Genomic DNA, 22,517 nt, shown 5'->3' with positions numbered 1-22,517 from the left:
TGTATTGTATGTCACGTCGTTTCGTCATCTCTTTCTCTTATCTTCTTCTCTTCTTCCCCGCTGGGTCTTCATTTTAGTTTGTTAAACCCTTTGGCCTCTATACAACTGTAAACTAACTTCTCCGATCCCAAACCCTAGAAAACCCTAAACGACGTCGTCTCAGCTTATCCAGAGAGGGAGGCCATGAATCCCTCCGCTCTTCTCTCTCCTCCTTCCTCCGCACCACAGCGCTCAATTCTCCACTCGCAGTTCCTCAACCCTATCCCACTCCGCTCCACCGCCGCCTCCGCCGCCGTCCCACGGCGCCGTTTTAGAGTCTCCTTTCCTCGCAATTCCTCTGCCCAGTCGGACGGCGCCACGTCAGCGCCGCCGCCTGCGGATGTTTTTGGGGGGAAGAGGGAGCTCACTGGAGTTCAGCCACTCGTGGGGAAGCTTTCGCCGCCGCTGAGGTTTGTGACGTCGGCGATTGTGCTCGCCGGAGCGGCGGCTGCGGGTTACGGCCTGGGGCTAAGGATCGGAAAGACGCAGAACACAGCTTTGGGTGGGGCTGTGGTGCTCGGAGCTGCTGGAGGAGCCGCCGTGTACGCCTTGAACGCTAGCGCTCCGGCGGTGGCTGCTGTGGATTTGCATAACTATGTTGCCGGCCGGGATGACCCCAGGGATGTGAGGAAGGATGAGATTGAGGGCATTGCCAAGAAGTAAGTACTCAAAGTAGTGAAAATTTAACTTAGGGTTTTCGAATTTACAGTGTTACTGATTTCGGTTTAAATTTTCAATTTTGCAGGTATGGAGTGAGCAAGCAAGATGAGGCATTCAATGCGGAGCTTTGTGATTTGTACTGCCGGTTTGTGACTTCGGTGATACCTCCAGGAAGTGAAGAGCTTAGGGGGGATGAAGTCGACACCATATTGAACTTCAAGAATGCTCTGGGCATCCAAGACCCTGAAGCAGCTTCAATGCACATGGAGGTAGGTGTTGTTGTTTGCTTATCAGTTTATTGAAGGAAATGAATTTATGTTTTCCGCAACTGAGTTGGTGGTGCTATTTGGGTTTCAGATTGGTAGACGAATTTTCAGACAGAGGCTTGAGACTGGGGACCGTGAAGGCGATCTAGAGCAGCGTCGGGTAGGTCTTTTGTGCTTGAGCTTTTGAGGTTACTGTATTTTTTTTAATGGTGGAGGGGTATAGAGCTTTGACCATTGTTAGTGAACCTCCAGTGCAGGCATTTCAGAAGCTGATATATGTTTCAACACTTGTGTTTGGAGATGCTTCATCTTTCCTCTTGCCCTGGAAACGAGTTTTCAAGGTCACCGATTCCCAGGTAACTTGGTTGTTTCTCCCGACTTAGTAGGTATCGGTATCAACCGTGTTGAGGATCAAACTCACATGATTTTATAATTCTGCCTTGTTTTCACTCTTATGGTCTTACCTCATGATTACAACCATCTGATTCTGCCAGGTGGAGATTGCTATCCGTGATAATGCACAGCGGTTATATGCTTCCAAGCTAAAATCAGTTGGCAGAGGTAACCAAACTGTTCATTGATTCTTTAGGGAATTGTTTCTGGGTTACAAGGACTATTACTGGTGGTGATGAGTACTTTGAAAACTGAGCTTAAAATTGGTGTCTTGTATGATCATATGCCGTGTCTTAGTGTTGACATTATTGATAGTCCTAATTCTAAGACACCTGTATTGAACAATTTGTTATTTATTTCATATCCTTATATTATGCTACTCCCTCAGATGCTAACTTTATTTTTGAATTGTTTCTTAAGAGAATTTGAATATGTGAGTTTAAGTTTCTACATGTCTTAACTGCTGACAAAATTGGCAATATTGTTTGACAGATATCGATGCAGAGTCACTTGTTAGGCTTAGAGAAGCACAACTCATGTATCGACTTTCTGATGAGGTATTTTCTGTTCAAGTTGAGTGGTACTTTTTTCTGTAGTCTTCTCTTTTTCTCTTTTTCACAATGTGGATAATTCTGTTCCCTACAGACTGCTGCAGACTTGTTCAAGGAGCACACAAGAAAGCTGGCGGAAGAATATATTTCATCAGCACTCAGTATACTCAAGTCCAGAACAAGAACAGCGTATGTTCATCATTTCTATGAAGAAACTTCTTACTAGTCAAAGACCTCTCATCTTTGTGTATATGCGAATGTAGAAAGGATTTTATTCGTTTTGTCTGTGTTTATAGCTCCAATCAATACAATCTTCAATATATATTGTTTGTGCATCTATCTAATAAGATCAAGATTTCCAGTGGAGGAGTCACACAAGTTGCGGAAGAGCTTGATAAGGTTCTAGCACTGAATAGTTCGCTCATCTCACTAATGAACCAGCCAGATGCTGTTCGCTTTGCACCTGGGGTTGGGCCACTTACTTTACTTGGTAAGAATCCGTACAGTTTTCTTGTATGTTTCTAATGGCTATGTTCTGAAAATCTGCTCTGCTTATATATCTTGCTTAGGGAGTGATTATGATAGAAAGATGGACGACTTGAAGCACCTTTATAGAGCATATGTCACTGATTCTTTATCAGGGGGTCGCTTGGAAGAGAATAAGGTGAAGAAAGAATGACTTGTATATATATATATATATATAGTTATTTTTTATTTTTTATTTTTTATTTTTTATTTTTTAATACCTGATGAACTATAATAACAACTACTTCTGCTGTCACCATTTAGGCCTATTATCATTCATAATTACTTTTTTCTTGTGCAGCTTTCTGCATTCAATCAGCTTAAGAATATATTTGGGTTAGGCAACCGAGAGGCAGAAACCATTGTGCTAGATGTTACTTCACAGGTATACCGTAAACGCCTTTCACAGGCTGTTACTGGGGGTGATTTAGAAGCAGCAGATAGCAAAGCAGCCTTCCTTCAACGTATCTGTGAGGAGCTGCACTTTGATCCACAGAAGGCTAGTGCGATCCATGAAGGTAACGAAATTGTAATTCCTGTCATTTGAAACATGATTGATCCTCTTAAGTCTATCTCCACATCATCAACATCTGCATTAGTGGTGAGAGAAATTTTCATCCAATTTTAGGATGGGATGAAATCAAGATTGAAAGATAATAAAATAATAGTTGTCATTTATCGTATTTATCAAGCTTCGGGAATGGACATTGCATAAGAGTACCCATATATAATTATGTTTTCTGTCAATCAAACATTTCATTGGGCAAGTGGAATATTTGCTTATGTTGGTGCGTTCAATGAGAACAAGTGAACAACACTATCTTTATGCTATGAGATAGTATTTGTTCACCTTATATGTTGACTTTTATGTCTTTTTCTAGAAATTTACCGGCAGAAGCTTCAGCTGTGTGTTGCTGATGGAGAGCTTAATGAGGAGGATGTTGCTGCCTTGTTAAGGCTGCGTGTCTTGCTATGTATACCTCAAGAAACTATTGAAGCTGCCCAATTGGAGATCTGTGGCAGTCTGTTTGAAAAGGTAACTGCATTGTTTTTCTTAAAATCCTTTGACAGTTTTGTGACATGAAAACTGTCCATTTACATGTGCACACTTCCGTGAAAATTTATTGCTGGGTTTTAGTTGCTCTTTACCTTAGGAAATACTAAGCCCACTAAAGGCACACAAATTGTGGGAAAGTTGTTGAGAGTTATCATTGAGTGGGTACCTTTTGCGCTCTGCATTTTAAAATCCACACTCATGATTTCCTCTTTTAGTAAGTTAAGGTTTTTTTAGTAACATGTGTTTTGTCTCTTTATAAAATTTTTAACCAAAAAAGGAAAAGAGGAGTATGGACTGTAAAAATGGGAGTGCAAATTTCAGTTCCCATATAATATTATATGATTATAATATACAATTAATACAGAATAAGCGGACCAATTTCAGGTTGGGCAGTAAGGGTCGGAGAAGGGCAGTCACTCATTCTTAATTCGTAATACCAAATAGTCTTTCTTTTGAGGGATTCGTTAAGTTTGAAGATGTTTTACCGTGCAAAAATTAATAAATCATTTTAAACTGTGCATGTGCAACAATTTGGTGCAAGCTTTCATTTTCAGTTGTTTTAGAGTTTTTGTTACTCTTTAATTGGACCTTCATTTGTGGGATCTTTTTAAGTTTCATGCTTTACTATGCAAAAAAAAAAAACATTTTGAGTGTGAAAGAGTGTGCTGTAACCTTGAAATCCTACTTGTTATGATATTTCTGGTGGTGTCTGTTCAGGTTGTGAAGGATGCAATTGCATCTGGTGTCGATGGATACGATGCTGATGTGAAGTTAGCTGTCAGAAAGGCAGCCCATGGCTTGCGATTGAGTAGGGACGCAGCTATGTCTATTGCAAGCAAGGCAGTGAGTATCCATTTTGATTGCTTTTTTCTTTTGTTATCTTTTATGTAAAGTTTGTATTCGGATTTAACACGTTGCCTTCTTTTATTATACTGCTATCTATGCAGGTCCGAAAGATTTTTATTAACTATGTAAAACGAGCACGGGCAGCTGGGAACCGTACTGAGACTGCAAAAGAACTTAAAAAGCTGATAGCTTTCAACACATTGGTTGTGACCGAATTAGTGGCAGACATAAAAGGGGAATCATCTGATACATCCACAGATGAGCCAACAAAGGAGGAAGAAGAAAAGGTCCCAGAGGATGATGAGGAATGGGAATCTATTCAGACACTTAGAAAAATAAGACCTGACAAGGAACTTGCAGCGAAGTTGGGGAAGCCTGGTCAGACTGAGATAACTCTTAAAGATGACCTGCAGGAAAGAGAGAGGACGGATCTATACAAAACATACTTGCTGTTTTGTATTACCGGAGAAGTGAAAAAGATTCCATTTGGTGCTCAGATTACTACTAAGAAGGATGATTCAGAGTATCAGCTACTAAATCAGCTTGGAGCAATATTGGGTTTGAGCACTACAGAGGTAGTGGAAGTACACAGGAGCCTGGCCGAGCAAGCTTTCAGGCAACAAGCAGAGGTGATTTTAGCGGATGGGCAATTGACAAAAGCCAGGGTAGAGCAACTTGAAGAGTTGCAGAAGCAAGTTGGGTTGCCTCCACAATATGTCCAAAAGATAATAAAGAGTATAACAACTACAAAAATGGCATCTGCTATTGAAACAGCTATTGGCCAGGGGAGGCTCAATATCAAGCAGATAAGAGAACTTAAACAATCAAGTGTTGATTTAGAAAGCATGATATCTGAGACCTTGCGAGAGAGCCTATTCAAAAAAACTGTTGATGAGATATTCTCGTCAGGCACTGGAGAGTTTGATGAGGAGGAAGTCTATGAGAAAATCCCAGCAGATCTCCACATTAATGTTGACAAGGCAAGAGGTGTAGTTCTGGAGCTTGCAAAGAGCAGATTATCTAATTCACTCATTCAAGCTGTGTCACTTTTGCGGCAGAGAAATCCTCAAGGAGTGGTATGGACACTATCTTTGTTGTTATTCAGTCCTGGATGCTGAAAGTATTAATTTATTTTATTTTATTTAGGTCAGATTTAAATGTTTATGGTTTTGCAGGTTTCATCTCTTAATGACATGCTGGCTTGTGACAAAGCTGTGCCTGCCAAGCCACTTTCATGGGATGTTCCAGAGGAGCTGGCTGATCTGTTTGCTATATACCTGAAAAGTGACCCAGCACCAGAGAAATTGTCACGCTTGCAGTATCTGCTGGGCATTAACGATTCCATGGCAGCTTCCCTCAGGGAGGTGGGAGACAGATTGTCACCTGCTGGTGCAGAGGAAAAGTTTGTATTCTGAATGCCAATCTAAACACCCATGGGAATAGGCCTCTTCCCGGTTGGCTCATTTTTGTCCACAGCCTTGTTTCTTTAGGAAGGATTTATACTATGGTCAGTGCAGACAAGTTGTGAATCGAAACAAGAAACTTTTAAATTCTGGTTTAGCCGAGAAATAATATTTGGTGTATTTGGTTTTGGTTATCTTGTTATAAGAGGAAATATATCTGGTTAGATGAAAGGATTTCAGTCATATCACAGATTGAGCTCATTTCTGTTTGAAGTCATGTCTAGTACCACAGGTTTTCTATTTCTATTTGAAGTACAGAAGCCTTCAGACTTCAGTCGTAAAGCGGTAAATGTTTGGTAATTCGGTTCACCTTGGCAGTATTATATGTGAAGTGAAAGTCAAGTTTACAAAGTCATAATTATAGTTGATCTTTCCTCACAAAGGTTTTACTTTAAGCTAAGATGGAGTTGTGGCACAGCAATATTCAAAGGGAAAGCGAGAACATTGAATTTGAGGATCCAGAAAGCCACGAAATTGGTAACACAAGTCTATCAGTGATGATCAATTTAGTTTCTATTGGCCCTTTGGAAGCTCTGTGTAGAATTATGTGTACAAGCTGTTGGAAGATTCTGAAGTTTGGGGGAAATGCAAAACATACTTTCATCCATGTCCATGAAGTAGAAAAAACACTTGCAAGTTGTATCAACCTATTGTTGGATTGACTAACTTTGATTCCAAATGACAATATGTTCACACAATTCAGAGAGACATGCCTTGCATTACAAATTTACAATGATAGACAAATCACTTTTTCAAAGGAAGTGCGGGCTTGGGTTGAAGAAGGGTTTAGATATCATAGAAGAACAAGTAATGTCATTTTTTGATCTTTGCTGGTGGAGATTATAATTGAACTCGGACAAACTTTGGTAGGTTTGGATAAAGTATTAGGAACTTTGACTGACAAACAGTTAATAGTCCACTATAGCTATCCCCTATTTATAAAGCCTTTAGGAGAAAATATATTCTTGTGGAATTATGGCTTTTACCTCACAGAAGAACTGCTTCTGCTTCCTGGTGCTTTGGTTTTTGTTAAGCATAGCTTCTGCACAATTGTCCTCAGATTATTATGCAACAAGATGCCCAAGAGCCCTTTCGACTGTTCGGACTGCAGTTATTAATGCAGTGGTGAAGGAGCATCGCATGGGAGCATCCTTGCTCCGTCTCCATTTTCACGATTGCTTTGTTAATGCATGTTCCTTCCCCCTCTCTCTTTCTCTTCTACGTTAGCATTGTTGACCATTTTCCGGAGCTTAAGGGTTGCCTAGAATTCCTTAACACGCCCTCACATTCACAGACATGCTTCCATGCATACTAGAAACGAAGTAAAACATACATTTGTATTTTCATTATGGCCATCAGAGTTGCTATACTTGTCACGCTAGGCTAGTTGTAAAATCAAAAATGGGAAGCTTGGATACAATTTTCCATCATGAATCACAAAAACCATTAGTATATATATGCAATTGGATTTCTTGAATCACAAACAAACATTCATCCTGGTCATTACTATTGTAGATTGACAAACTTTGGTTGACTGAAACAGGGATGTGATGCATCTGTGCTATTAGATGACACTGCAAATTTTACTGGGGAGAAAACAGCTTTACCAAATTTGAACTCATTGAGAGGATTTGATGTGGTCGATACTATAAAATCTCAGCTGGAAAGTATCTGCCCGGGGGTTGTTTCCTGTGCTGACATCCTCGCCATCGCAGCCCGTGATTCAGTTGTTTCAGTAAGTCCTAACAGTAATAAGCACCTGCTAATGTTATGTAGTTGTCATACTATCAATCTGTTCCATTAATTGATTAGGACCGTTTCTATGTCGATGTTTTACAATAGTAATGTGTATCTCTGCAGTTGGGAGGGCCTTCTTGGATAGTTCAGTTGGGCAGAAGAGACTCCACCACAGCAAGTTTAAGTGCTGCAAATTCTGAACTCCCATCTCCGAGCCTAGATGTTAATGACCTCATCTCTGCCTTCTCGAATAAAGGCTTTAGTGCCAAAGAATTGGTAGCTCTCTCAGGTATATACTATATAATGCAAAATATTTGGTCCCAAATAGTTGAGTGAGCAGGTACATCTCAGATAATTTTTAATGAAAATTTGAATGCTTATGACTAGGATCTCACACAATGGGGCAAGCCAAGTGTGTTTTGTTCCGAGACCGGATCTACAATGAGACTAGTATCAACTCAGCATTTTCTACATCATTGAAATCAAACTGTCCAAACTCAGGGAGTGATGACAACCTTTCCCCACTGGATGTTACAAGTCCGGTTTTCTTCGACAACGCTTATTACAAGAACTTGGTGAATAGCAAGGGTCTCTTGCATTCTGACCAACAACTCTTCAGTGGTGGTTCCACAGATTCTCAGGTTACAACTTACAGCACCACAGCTTCAGCATTCTTTGCAGATTTTGCCAATGCCATGGTGAAAATGGGGAACCTCAACCTGCTTACTGGATCTAATGGTCAAATTCGTACAAACTGCCGCAAAATAAATTGAACTGCTCAGCACGAGAAACGTTATCTAGCTAGTTCAGTGAAATCAACTGATTCATATCATAGTAATTGTTGTTTTTACTTATTCCAGTAAAATGAAAGAATATGTTTTATGTTGTACTTGTATACCGACGCCAAAGTTAAAATGTTGAAAAAATAAATCCGTAAAGAAGTTTAGGGTGATTAAAAGGCTGTTTCGTGGCTACCTTCTAGCTTTGATTGATGAAACTATCGAATAAAATGAACCTAAACTCCTAATTACAAAAACGTGAAATAATATCAGCAATCTCTATAAACATGTAGTAAACTAAGCACCAACTAGAAAAAAAATATTTTTGGTTACTCTATTTTATTCGATTTTTTATTTTAATGTGAGAAATGATTAATTCATTAATCCTAACTACAAAACTTGCAAACGCGAGGCCGGAAATTTACTAACAGCGAATAGCATCAGTATCTAACTCGGTCAGAAAAAATGAGTGACATGACAGTAATATAACAGTGACATCAGAAAATTAAGTCGATTAGTGCGAAACATAATTACCACAAACGCAGCCTTGTTACTGCGTTTCGTTTTTGTTTTAACTTCTAGTTAACTAATCAGGCCAGTCCAGGGTTTAGGGTTTAGCTGTCCCCAAATTAAGTAATCATACACCTTCCCAGAGTTCCCGATTGCAAAAAGACGATTAACTCCCCGTCAGAGGGCTCAAAAGAAAACCTCTCTTCTCTCTCTTCCTCTTTGCTCTGCAACTCGCGCCTCCAATACTACGTCGTTTCGAAAACCCTGTACAGTAAATAATGGGGAAGCAGAAGGGAGACGGAGCTGGGAGCAAGGCCCGCCCTTCCAGTAGCAGGTACTGATTTCGTTTTTCCGTATCTTTTTCATGATACAGCGTCGTTTTGGACACCTCTGATTCTGAGCAATTTGAGTAGAGTGTTGGATTTCGGTTAGGTTTTGATGTATGTGAATGGAAGGACCGTAAGTTTGATTTCGAATCGATTGCGAGGGCAGTGAGTTTGTTTATGTTATTGGTGTTGTTTTACTAGTGCTGAATGCGTTTTGTAGTTTGTTCTAGACTTTTACTGCAATGAGATTTCCGAAACTGTGTGTTTGGAATTTGGCTCATACTGATTGTATAGAGTTTAGTTGAAAATTAGTGATTACTACCGATTTGTAAGAATTACGATTTAGTCTGGTTTCGGTGAAGGTGGTGGATTGGATCCACCAAAGTTGCAGAAAGTTAAGAGGTTAACTAAGTTAAAGGAAAAAGAGTTAGAATCAATTGCTAGGGTAGTAACTTCGTTTATGTTCTGTTGTTGTTTTTTTTTTTTTTGAATAATGTTTGAAAGCATTCTTGAAAGCATGCTTACTGTAGTAAAATTACTAAACTTTGCAAACTGGCTCAATTGTTATTATCTTTTGATGTTTTTTTATTCATGCACAAGTTACAGTATATTCGCTACTGTAGTTACTTAGTCTGGTGGGACTGGGCACTTAAATATGTACTGCACACTTTCTGTTTGGGCATTCATGTTCTTTCCTTGTTTCTGGCAGCTCTGGTGATAGCAATGCATTTATCTTGCCAAATAAGAGAAACAGGAAAAGGAAGGGCACCACTCAGGTATTTGCAGAACCTAGTGCGTTTTTTTCTTTCTTTTCTGTTCTATCTATATAAAGAATTTCTCATATCTGGATTGGCATAGGAGGGTAAGATACTTGGCACAAGAAAATCACAGAAGCTGACCAAATCCCAAGAAAAGAAGTTGCACAAGTTGGAGGTATGTCTAAATATTCATTTGTGTATTTCTGTTTAAGTCTTTTAGCTTGACATGGATTATTGTGCCTTTTGTTTTTGCAGGAGGATAAGGAAAAAGCCCTTTTGCTATCCAAGAGCATTGAGGCTTTAGGGTAAGTCTACCTTCCTCATCCTCCCCTCCCCCTACTGTAGTTTTTTTTTTTTTTTTTTTTCAACTTATTGTTTAGTGTTTTTCTTGGTGGTTTATATGTTTAAATTATCAGGAAGTATAAGCTTCCGGAGGGTGTACATTCTCTTTTGCAGTCATCAAAAGATATTGGTCAGGTTTGTATTTATTGAAGTGTTCATCATTTTTTTTGTGAATTTAATTAATAACAAGAAATTTTATTCAGTCAAAAGAATGATACAGAAAAAAGATAGTTCACAAGTAGTCCACAAAGGAATCGAACTACATGACAAAGCTCCAAACATTCTAACAACAGCAACAAAATTAGGAAACCTAGAACAACCCTACAAGAACCAATACTCTAGATTACAGCAGCCTTCCTGTCTAATAGAATGGAAGAAAGACTAGAATTTGAATACCATGAAACAGAAGACCCAAGACCTGTCCAATATCATACTCTTTTCCCTGCTCCTCCAGACCTACACGTAAAGTAATCTTCAAAGATCCTTCTATTTCTTTTCATCCAGAGAACTCAAATGACTGCAGGAACACTACAACCCAAAGTACTTTGGCTGACCCTTTCCCGAAGCAGACAAAATGAAAATATTCATTAAAATTTGTTTGCATATATCTTCATTCTTGACTGGTTCATCTCTATGTAGGTTGAATCAAAAAAGGAAAGACGTAGGAAGGCTGTTCTATTCTCTAAAGCAAGATTAGAAGTTCCGTATACTGACCAACCATTTAAAAAGAAAGTCGATGTCGATGCTTGTAGTGAAAGTGAACCTGAGTCAGAAAGAACTCGATCAAGGCAGGATCTTGACAAAAGTGGTCAAGTGCAATCGATGGTAATACAAAAAGAAATCCATAAGACCGCATCTGTATGTTTGAACTCCTCGCAGGGGATAGTCTCTAGCAGAGGACATGTCACAGATGGTGGTCCTGCTGCCAGCTCATCATCTAAAATTGTTATCTGCAAGGAACATGATGTGTCTTTGCCAGAATACGTAACTCCCAATGAGAATGATGACCATGAAAGAACAGAGTCAATGGTAATTTTCATTTTTATCATATTGTGAAGTGCACAATTTTGTTGTTTTGCTTCCTCATTTATGCAATTTTAATATTTTTAGAAGAAAACTTGTTTTACTCTTAGGTTACATATTCCTTACATTCTGGTACTCCTGTCAGATTCCTGTCCGTGTGACACGTGTGCAGTAGGCAATCTGAGATAACATTTTATTTTGGATAGGGTATTAGATCATGTCTATGAGCACCATGCAAAAAAGATGTGTAGATGTCCTTGTTTCTCAACTGATTAAACATATGTACAACAATGACAACTGTAAATGTACCAGTTCATGTATCTTTTGGGATGGTATCGGTATATTTAGTATATTTACTGACTCATTCGAGATTGGATATGGTGTAGGATAGGGTAAAAGGGAGCCCAAAAGTAACTTCAAGCCGGACAAGTGAAGTTTCAGATTTTGCTGAGCCACGGTCTCTTATTGCTCCAACTATAGTGAATGTATCAAGGCCCGTTGAAGTTGAAAACACAAGGAAGGATCTTCCAATAGTAATGATGGAACAGGAGATAATGGAGGCTGTTAATGACCATTCTACTGTTATTATATGTGGAGAGACAGGGTGTGGTAAAACCACTCAGGTTCCCCAGGTGGGTTATAATATTTATATCTCAAATAATAAAGAGAATAATCATCATCATTATTATGGCCCATTGTTTTGTTTGATCTCAGCTCTCCTTGCACTTCCTAATTTCCAGACTTTGGTTGACATCTTACAATATCTTTTCATAACTCTATCTGATCTTCCTAATTTCTGCAATTTGGTTTACTTCTGGCAGTTTCTTTTTGAAGCTGGCTATGGTTCAAGCCACTCTTGTCATCGAAGCGGGATAATTGGTGTCACTCAACCTCGTCGTGTTGCAGTCCTTGCAACTGCTAAGCGAGTTGCATATGAGCTTGGTCTACATTTGGGTAAAGAGGTTGGCTTTCAAGTTAGATTTGACAAAAAAATTGGCGAAAGTTCCTCCATCAAGTTCATGACAGATGGAATATTACTACGCGAGCTTCAGGTGCACAGCAACTATTACTTTTAATGTCAGGATTTGTATAATTATCCATTAGAAACTAAATCTTGACTCTAATTTGTTTATTTGAGTTTTTATTTAAGGTGGTCGATTGTAGAACGAGCCTATATCCGCTGTCTTATCCTGGGTTTAATTTAGAAAGAAAAAGAGGAAGGACGGTATTGTTCTGGTCCACCCTACAATTTTTCCCAACAATCTACTTTAGATAGTCCACTTTTTAGGTCTTCTTTCTGTACCCCTACAATAAGAAACAGCAGTAATATAGGACACCATTTAGCCGTTAGGAGCATATAATTGCTTGAAATATTGTGTTTGTCTAACATTTAAATGACTATAAGTTTCCAATTGGGATAATTCTATTTGAGGATGATATTTAAAGGGACTGGGGACTTAAGAAAATAATCAGTGTAGAATAACAGAACCATATTCCAAGCTGAAAACTGAAAGCTACAAGTGGTATTTTTCTTTCTGAAGAGGTGGATCTCTCTCTCTCTCTCTCAAATCCATAACCATTTAATCATCTGAGATCTGCAAACAAATGCAGTCTGTCAGATAAAATTAGAATCGAAATGATGGTAATCCTATTGGTTAATGGTTTCAGATTTGACTGATGTTTAGTATGATTCATAGAAAATGAGTAGATGAATGGATCACATGCTAGAAATAGGAGGATCCTCAAAATTCATGTTTGAGCAAATCCTCATTAGAAATTCCCTCGCACATATTTTTATTGCATGGATCAAATACTCAAAACAAATTCAGTCTCGGGGGCACCTGAGGTGCACACAGCTTGGGGGCCCCCTTCAAAGAAAAGGGTCCACCATGTTAAAGTCGTATATGGACTTTCTTATTTTTCTTTAAAGACCAAATGTGGTATCTCCTTTATCTTTCAAGAACAGAAGGATCAGAAGGGATTGAATTTAGGCCTCTTCCTTACCAATATAAAAAGGAAAAGTACTTTTCTCTGCAGAAAGTCAAGGATATTGTAACTTGTTTTCAATTAGGTAGTAGGTAGATGGAAGTAGCTCTTTGAATCTCTTCAAAGGGTCCCATTAGTTTATCTCTCTTGCTTTGATCAAGAAATGGTTTGTAGTTCCTCTGTTATGTTGAATTGTTTTAATTTTGGATACCCTCCACTTATGTTAGAATTCAGAATTTTGTAATTGCATGTGTTTATGCAAAGGGTCCTAGTTTGAGGGTTTCACCTATAAACCTTTAGAACTTGAACCTTTGTGCTCCGCCCCAAACTGATTTCTCTTTGTTTGGATTGCCTCTCTCTTTAGCAAAGTATTTGTTCTCTTTTGAGGATCTGTTTAAATTCCTTTTTCTTTTCATGTCAGATCCTACGCAGCATGGTAGCTAAACCCCCCTCTCTTTTTGCAGAGTGATTTTTTGTTGATGCGATATTCTGTAATAATTCTTGATGAAGCTCATGAGCGGAGCTTGAGCACGGATATACTTATTGGAATGCTTTCTCGTGTAATTAGTACTCGCCAGGTGAAGCTTGAGTGTGGTGTCTATTACTGAATGTTTTACTATTAACTAATGTTTATTTAAAAAAAGTTGTACTTGTAATTGCAGGAAATATATGCTAAGCAGCTGCTTTCTGGAAAATCTATAGATCCTAGACAACAAGTTTTTCCGTTAAAGCTTGTGCTGATGAGTGCCACAATGCGAGTGGAAGACTTCATTTCTGGTAGAAAGTTGTTTCGTGAAATCCCGCCAGTCATAGAAGTTCCCACCAGACAATTTCCAGTAACCACTCACTTCTCAAAAAAAACTGGGACGGACTATATTGACCAAGCATATAAAAAAGTCTTGGCAATTCACAAGAGGCTGCCCCGTGGGGGCATACTTGTCTTCGTCACTGGGCAGAGGGAAGTAGAGTCCTTGTGTCGAAAACTACGTAGAGCTTCAGCAGAACTGGTCATGAAAACATCTGGAAGGAAAATTGAGTATAATACCCATGATGCCTCTAAAATAAATGTTGAACTACTGGATATGAATGAGATTAATGAAGCATTTGAGGTTGATGAAAATTCAGCCGACCGTCAAGTTGACAGGTTTAGCTCCATTGATGAAGATCGGGGTAATATAACTGAGGATGAATTGGATGCTTCGTATGATTCAGAAACAGAAACAGAGAGTGAAGTGGAAATTGATGATGATGGGGACTTATTGTTACACGATACCACAGAAATTGATGGTGTTGGTGCAGATGTTTTAGGAGAGACGGGGAGCATTGCTTCACTGAAAGCTGCTTTTGAAGTTTTGGCCAGTAAAACTTCTGATGGGAAACAGCCCAGTTCAGTTACACTAGATGCTTGCTGTAATAAATTCCGTCCTATTCTTGGGAAAAAGAGTGAGATTGATATTCACAATTCTCCTGGTGGCTTGCATGTTCTCCCTCTCTATGCCATGCTGCCTGCGGCTTCTCAGCTTCGCGTATTTGAAGAAGTCAAGGAAGGAGATCGACTAGTAGTTGTTGCCACAAATGTGGCTGAGACCTCTTTAACTATACCTGGGATAAAGTATGTCGTTGATACTGGCAGAGTAAAAGTGAAAAACTACAATTCCTCAAATGGTATGGAAACATATAACATAGAGTGGATAAGTAAGGCATCAGCTGCTCAACGTAAAGGAAGAGCTGGAAGAACAGGACCCGGACATTGTTATCGTCTTTATTCTTCTGCCGTATATAATAATGAATTTCCTGACTTTTCTCCAGCTGAAATATTGAAGGTCCCTATTGATGGTGTTGTCCTTCTAATGAAATCTATGAATATTGAAAAGGTTCCTCTCTATTCACATTTACATTCTCATAACTGTACGGATGTTTTCTCTTTGTTACCTTATTTTACATCTAAAAGTGTTATCCCTTTTTGTTCTTGTTCATTTTTATTTTGTTTGTGTGTTTTCGACCTATTCTAGTAGATGACCTTGTGTTGTGGGAATCCAGGTATCCAATTTTCCATTTCCAACTCCACCTGATGTTGCTGCCTTGGGTGAAGCAGAACGTTGCTTGAAGGCGCTTGAAGCACTTGACAGCAATGGCAGATTAACACCCGTGGGGAAGGCCATGGCTCGTTACCCCATGAGTCCTCGCCACTCAAGGATGCTCCTTACGGTTATTCAAATCATGTACGAGGAGAAAAGTTATCCCCGCAGTAAATTAGTGTTAGCATATGCAGTTGCAGCAGCGGCTGCATTGAGTTTATCAAATCCTTTTGTGAGGCAGTTTGAAAATGACTCAAAAACTCATGACTTGGATCAGGATGAAAATCCCGGCGCTCCTGTGAACAAAATGGTTTCAGAGATGCAAGAAAAGTTGAGAAGGAAAAAACTAAAAGAAACTATAAAGGTGTTTCGGGAAAAATTTTCTAATCCTATCAGTGATGCTCTGACTGTAGCTTATGCTTTGCAGTGCTATGAACTTTCGAGGAGCCCAGTAAAGTTCTGCAATGACAATGCCCTACATCCGAAAACTATGGAGGAAATGTCCAAGCTGAGAAAGCAACTGCTCCAACTTGTGTTTAATCAATGTGGTGCATCTGGCAATGAGAAGGGTTTTTCATGCATTTTTGGAAATCTGGAAGAAGTTGAACATGTTTGGAGGGTTTCCCATGATAAAAGTCCTCTTTCATTGTATGAGGAAGACCTCTTAGGCCAAGCTATATGTGCTGGTTGGGCAGATAGGGTGGCGAAACGCATTAAAGGAACCTCAGGGTCATCTGAAGTAGATAGAAAAGTTCACGCCGTGCGGTATCAAGCCTGCATGGTTGAAGAGACTGTGTTCCTCCACCGTTGGTCAGCTGTTTCTAATGCTGCCCCCGAATTTTTGGTTTACACTGAGCTAATACAGACAAGACGTCCATACATGCATGGTGTAACTAGTGTAAAACCAGAATGGCTTGTTAAGTATGCTCCGTCTTTATGCACTTTCTCGGCAACCTCAACTGATGCGAAACAGTATTATGAGCCTGTGACTGACCGAGTGTTGCATGATGTCATTCCAGCCTTTGGTCCTCGTCTATGGAAGCTTCCCCCACATAGTTTACCTATCACTAATTATGTCTCTCGAGTGACAATTTTCGCTTATGCGTTGCTTGAAGGTCAGGTTTTGCCATGCTTGAAACATGCTCGTGAGTTTATGAAGGCACCTCCAGCAAGTATTTTACGGCCAGAGGCACAAGGCCAAAGACGGGTTGGGAATTTGTTAGCCAAGTTGAACACCAAAAAGATAGACAGTTGTTCTATGTTAAGAGAGGTCTGGAAGGAGAATCCTGATGAATTGCGTTCAGAAATCCAGGACTGGTTTAAGGAGAGTTTCCACAAGAATTTGGCAACTCTGTGGTCAGTCATGCTTAGGGAAGTTGTTTTAGAGCTGGGAGAACGGTTTTCAAAGAGACAGAAAAGATAAACTAAATGGTTGGTTTGGAAATTGGATGTTGGACGTGAACATTTTGTTTTCCCTGATATCAGAATCAAATTTGAGTCTGTTTACTTTCTGTTTGCCTGATCATTATTCCATTTGAACTCCCAGCAATTTCACTTTTTATTATTGTTTGCCAACACTGGTGGATTTCTAGGGCTGGTTTTTTTGGTCTGATATTTTTGGTTTTTTGACCGACATTTTATATTTTGCACATAAAAACAGTTATGTCCCTCGGTTTATAAATTAAACAGGTATACCCTTGTACTTTTAATTCTTGACAGTTTTTAACGTTTTGTCAATTGACCGTCAAAAGAGACCGTTAAGATGCTACGGTCAATCCAGAAAGTTCTGCGTACATCCAAGTCAAGCTACATATCAGTACATCTCAAAATACCTGGAGAAAAACGTCGTTCCCAAGCTTCTGGATTACAACAATCAATCACGGCCGTCGGTTACTCAATCTGATCAGACAGGATGATAGTGATGAACAAGTTCCAAACCTTGCGTAACAAGGAAAAGGAAGCCCGACGATACAGTGTGGATTTGTTTATTTAGAAGCGAAGAAATGATAAATGTGATGCAAATCATTGTAATGCCATAAAGAGAACCTGCCATCGAGTACTTTCTTGTAAAACTGGTTTCTCATTTCTAGGCCAAAATGCAGTTTCCCGGTGTCATATGTGCGATACAGAATTTGTCATTGTAATCTCTTTACAAATTTACAACGATACAGCCGATGAATATGCAACGCCGGGCATAGTCATAATGGATGATACTGGCAAATCAGAAGTGGAAACTGGCAAGAAAAATAAAATAGATATTGACATTGTTGAACACAGAACACAATCCATATGCACAACAAATTTCGGTCAAATGAGGAAACCGATGCTGGAAAATGGGAACTGAAGTTCTTTTTCTTAGAAAAGATGCTTACAATCATACATAACAATAAACAAGAACCTATATTCTCTGTGTCCAGGCCAGCTTTGCCTCGCTGGGAAGTTCTCTTTGTAGTTCTATGGTTTTAATGAAAAACTTCCAGCTCTGCTGTCAAGAATTTTGACAAAAACCAAAAGTTTCTTGCCAACTTATGATCGTGTCAATGTACGCTGATGTAGCCATTCATGTATGCATTCCACTTTTGTCTTCTACTCTTTCAAGTTTGATTATGCATATACATGAGAATACATTACTGGTTTCTGGCCTGTCTATGACAAAATAACGCGAACAGGTTATCAAAGAAAGTTATGCGCGTCAGCTAAAGAACACCAATATGGATCCTTGGAGTCACTACATAATTGAGACAGCAAGTTCAGTACCAGATTTCCTATGATGTAGATGAGTGGTTGCATGTCTTAAACGCATTGTCCTTTTCTGAAATGAAGGCATTTATTCCCAAGCTTTGGTCCCAGGTATACTACACGCATATATGCTTAAGGATTTTAACTTCCTTAACTTTCATCCACTGTCATGTGTAACTTGAAATTGTAAGGATTTGGAGAGTGGCTAACAACTGTGATATCAAGTGATTATATCTTAGAATTTGTTTGTGAAAAATGAAAATTCCAGTTATCGATATTTCCTCAGCTTACTACTCTCTATGTACAGATTTACATTGAAGGCCTTTGTCATGGAAGTTTGTCAGAAGAAGAAGAAATTAGTCTTTCAGAAATATTGAAAACAAAGTTTAATGTAAAGAAACTACTAAGCCGACCATGGGGGATGAAGAGGCTATGAAAGTAAAAGGAGATATGTTTTCATTGTTAAAAAAATGAAAACAATGAACATTACATTCAACATTACACCAAGAAAATTTATGTTTCAACTATTCAATTTAACCTCTTGATGGAACTTCTAGAAATGGCAACAATGCTGGATGTACATTTTCTTTAGACAACAAAGCAAGTACTAATTCCATAGTTGATGCGTCTGAAGAGAATCCCATCTCCATCATTTCTTCAATAAGTTGCACACCCCTTGATATCTCGTCGTTATTAAGAAACCCTCGGATGATGATGTTATATGTGCAACCATCTGGAGAACAGCCCATCGCTCCCATTTCTCTAAGCAACTTTTCCGCTTCAACCAATAGGCCTCCATCACAGAGTCCATTAATCATCACATTGTATGACCTCACATCAGGTTGAACTCCTCTTGATGACAAACTAGAGAAGAGGTTTGTGGCAGATTCTAGTTTTCCAGCTTTGCACATACCTTCAATGATGATGGTGTAAATTATGATATTCAGTTTCCACTTTTTACCTTCCATCTCTGTAAGCTGTTCCACTGCCCTTGGAAGTAGATCGTTGCTACTACATAGGCCTTCAAGCAAAATGGCACAAGTTTGAAGATCAGGAAGTTGGCCACAACTTAGCATCTGAGAGTACAACTCTTCTGCTTCTAGCAACCTCCCCGCTTCACAAAAACCGTTAAGAAGAGTGTTGTAAGTCAGTATTGGGATGCAGTTCCAGACGTAACATGTCCTGAAAAACGTCATTTGCCAGATCAATCTTTTTATCGCAGCAGTATCCATTGATCAATATATTACAACTCCAAACATCAACCATGCGGCCCTTGCCGAGCATCAGATCAAAGACTTTTCTTGCTTCACCCATTTCACCTCGTAAACAATAAATTAGTGAATTGTAGGTAATCTGATCAGGCTCAAGAACTTTATCAATCATAATTTCAACCGCCCTTTTGCCTTTTACGATTTTCCCCTCCTTACATAGTCCATCAACAAAGATGTTGAAGGTGAATACATCTGCATAGATATTTCTACTCTTCATTTCATAAAACAGCCTTGTAGCTTCTTCAAACTGACCTCTGTCGCACACTCCTTTAATCAACGAGTTGTAAGTAACAGCGTCAGGAGCAATTCCCATCATTTCGGAGAAGAGGTTTATTGCATCATCAACTAGTGTGTCCTTGCAAAGACGGTCAATGATCGTGCTATAGGAAACCAAGTTAGGCTGACACCCTCTCTCTCTCTTCCATCTTCCTGAGCAATTCAAGTGTCACCCAACCGGCAGAGTCCCTTTAGATAGACACTATAGTGATTATGACCAATTCCGCACTGAACCATTTGTTTAGACAAAGAGATGACATCCGAATAATGTTTCAATCTGGAAACTTGAGTCAAGATCTGAGTGAAACGGACAACAGAAGGAAGATGTCTTCTTTGAAGCATTTCATCGAACACATTCAAGGCATGTTGAAGATCTCTGACTCTGGGTACAGAAGGTGGGTGGGGGTCTCTAACAAGGTCGGTGAGGATGATCCGAACCCGTTTCTGCAACAGTCGGGTCTTTTCAAGATGGGTGTTTTCTTGAACGAACTTGCTCACTAAGATAACATGCTCTGAGAATTTCGCCATGGATGGTTCAGATGAGACCCTCCAGTTTGTGGGTCAGGGGTTTTGAGGTGAAAGAAACGAAATTGAAGAGATGGGTGTGTTCATAAATGAAATCAAAGATGGGCGTGATGAAAAACAGGATTGGAGAGATGGGTTTGGTCATGAGCAAAGTGAGGTGAACTGGGTTAGTGGTGAGAGTGAGGGTTTTGGATTTTGAGATAAGAAAGAAGAAGGGGGCTGTGGTAGTAAGATGCTAAAATCCTTAACCCCCTTGCAGGTTGAGAAGAAAGAAAACGGAGAGAAATGGAGAGGGGGAGGGTTTATATAGTGGGCGTGGATCTCTGACTCTGGGTACACATTCAAGTCATTTTCAGCTTTTCAGAAAGATCAAGTCTTCTGCTTCAAGCCCTGTGTATTCCCTCAATTTCAGAACTAAAATCGATTGCTTCGAACCTCTGAGGCGGCTTTGAACTTCGCCAAAACTCGCAAAATTTTTTTAGGCTTTCTCAGATCTCTGCGTGAGTGCGTGGAGATTCCAACACCCAACTGATTTATGGGTTACTTGTCATTAAATTCCAATACATAATGGATCAGATGCCAGAGCCCAGCACATTTGATATCATAGGCCCACCACATGAAGATATATACTTAGCATGGTCAACAATTTAGTCAACAAATCCAATTTTAAGCTGGTGGACCAAGTGAATACTTATTAAAATAATAATAATAATAATAATAATAATAATTTGCAGAAGCTAGGAGAGAATATGCATGTATATTGTATACTCTTGGTCTAGTTGAGAGGAGTCAGCTAGCCTTCTGTACCATGCAAATTGTGCAATGATGCAATTAATCTGATCTGTATATATATATCAACAGTTTGCAAAAAGCAAGCTATATTTTCAATTAATTAAGTTTAACAATAGCTCATCTTAGATACGGTTGTTGTAAACCAAAATTAATGAAATTGTCAAATACAAAAAAAGAAAGAGACGTAGAATCTTAATCCCTAATTACAGTAGTTCCATTTTATATTTACAATAATGATCTTGCTGCTTATGCTGGAGATTAATTAGTCCGCGAGATGGCAGAAATCACATACCTACTATGTTAATTAATAATTTAATATAGATTATATAGGAAAATACATAAAACTGCAAGCACGTAGTACTGCTTCATGTTCATCACTAATTAATCAGCAATCGAATACCTACTTAATTATGCACAACTATCAGAAGCCATAAGCATCTCTAGCTATCAATCTTTCCTTCTTTCTTCCTTTCAAAAGAAAAAATGTATCCTTCTGCTTGTATTTAGCTGGCATCGTTCTACTTCTGAAAACTATTATGCTAATTTTTATACAATAAAGTATTTCTTCAAGCACTTCCAACCATCAGAAGAGTTGTTGGGTAATGATTTAAACAAAGGGGAATTTTCATATACATCTAATTTTAAAGAGTGGTTTTAACTAAAACCCACCTAATATTCTTAGATGGGATTGTGTTGAGTACATTGATGCGTCTTTTTGTACTTAGATGGGAACTCCATCTCTTAACACATATTTGTCATCTTGCTTTAGACAAAACAACGGATCTCTCTTTAGAGCAAAGACCTTGACTAATCATGGGAGTATATGTAGGCCTCACTAGTTATAGAGCGCCTAAGCCGATTGATCATCAATACAGTCATCGAGTGCCTTATCGAGACTGTGTCTTCCCAAGATCTTTTTCTTCGGATGTTGATACATATTGGCATCTCTTGATCCATCAAGAGTCCATGTAAATCCGGAATGAACACGCAAAGGCATAATTCACCATATCCCTTCCAAATCAAGTAGAGTTCATGTGCGTTTCAATACATTTAGCAAACGCATGCTCCTATGGTTTGGAGCAACTTGATTTGGATGAATGAAGTCTGTTTAAGATCTTCATGTATATCTCTGATCCCATAGAGATGTTATTATGACCACATTCATAGGCTGCATGTTCAGTTAGTCGGAAACTACCAAACTGACAAAGGGTGGTTCGATAGTAGACTCATTATCTCACGTCCTCATGTACACTAGTGTAATACTTGTAGAGATCTCTATATGGATTGGATTTGACATTGAGGCGTCCCCCAACGATAATCACAATTCAGACTTCATGAGACGGATTTGAGTATCACTGATCAATGGATTAGGTTGTGCCAATCTCGCTTTCTTCCTAGTGCGAGAATATATCGAACCTAAGGGCCTCCCTCCTTTTAGGGAGCCACACGGCCTTGTGACACCAATTTTGCCACTATATGGCGTCACTATATCACCATCCATGGTGATGGCGCCAAGACCAACTTCTTTTGGTCGCGCCATGTCCTTTTGTAGGACATCAATCCTTGCAGACATAT

General features: G+C 39.1%; 4 protein-coding genes across 4 annotated transcripts; 3 read left to right on the top strand and 1 right to left on the bottom strand.

The window, feature by feature from the left end:
* The first annotated feature begins 183 nt into the window (after window positions 1-183).
* On the top strand, window positions 184-6,382 carry LOC101308164 (protein TIC110, chloroplastic-like). Its single transcript, XM_004295983.1, has 14 exons — window positions 184-698; window positions 785-968; window positions 1,057-1,125; window positions 1,223-1,321; window positions 1,460-1,526; window positions 1,851-1,915; window positions 2,004-2,098; window positions 2,272-2,409; window positions 2,483-2,573; window positions 2,736-2,952; window positions 3,316-3,470; window positions 4,209-4,334; window positions 4,439-5,413; window positions 5,513-6,382. Exons 1-14 carry the CDS (start codon window positions 184-186, stop codon window positions 5,750-5,752), a joined length of 3,036 nt encoding a protein of 1,011 aa, XP_004296031.1. The 3' UTR covers window positions 5,753-6,382.
* A 391-nt stretch (window positions 6,383-6,773) lies between these two features.
* On the top strand, window positions 6,774-8,557 carry LOC101302245 (cationic peroxidase 1-like). The gene is made up of 4 exons (XM_004294702.1): window positions 6,774-6,988; window positions 7,344-7,535; window positions 7,661-7,826; window positions 7,925-8,557. The coding sequence occupies exons 1-4, from the start codon at window positions 6,776-6,778 to the stop codon at window positions 8,308-8,310; spliced, it is 957 nt and encodes a 318-aa protein (XP_004294750.1). The 5' UTR covers window positions 6,774-6,775; the 3' UTR covers window positions 8,311-8,557.
* Window positions 8,558-9,047: 490 nt separating this feature from the next.
* On the top strand, window positions 9,048-17,070 carry LOC101301950 (probable ATP-dependent RNA helicase DHX37-like). Its single transcript, XM_004294701.1, has 11 exons — window positions 9,048-9,160; window positions 9,862-9,928; window positions 10,011-10,085; window positions 10,166-10,215; window positions 10,327-10,387; window positions 10,892-11,281; window positions 11,662-11,907; window positions 12,097-12,327; window positions 13,726-13,839; window positions 13,924-15,135; window positions 15,302-17,070. The coding sequence occupies exons 1-11, from the start codon at window positions 9,105-9,107 to the stop codon at window positions 16,760-16,762; spliced, it is 3,963 nt and encodes a 1,320-aa protein (XP_004294749.1). The 5' UTR covers window positions 9,048-9,104; the 3' UTR covers window positions 16,763-17,070.
* A 1,541-nt stretch (window positions 17,071-18,611) lies between these two features.
* Window positions 18,612-19,662, bottom strand: LOC101307875 (pentatricopeptide repeat-containing protein At3g22470, mitochondrial-like). The gene is made up of 2 exons (XM_004295982.1): window positions 19,251-19,662; window positions 18,612-19,192 (listed from the first exon to the last, which is right to left on the bottom strand). The coding sequence occupies exons 1-2, from the start codon at window positions 19,660-19,662 to the stop codon at window positions 18,612-18,614; spliced, it is 993 nt and encodes a 330-aa protein (XP_004296030.1).
* Between the last annotated feature and the right edge of the window lie 2,855 nt (window positions 19,663-22,517).

The sequence above is a fragment of the Fragaria vesca genome, linkage group LG3 (assembly GCF_000184155.1).
Source record: "Fragaria vesca subsp. vesca linkage group LG3, FraVesHawaii_1.0, whole genome shotgun sequence".
NCBI lineage: Eukaryota > Viridiplantae > Streptophyta > Magnoliopsida > Rosales > Rosaceae > Fragaria > Fragaria vesca.
This window is presented reverse-complemented; position numbering and strand designations above follow the sequence as displayed.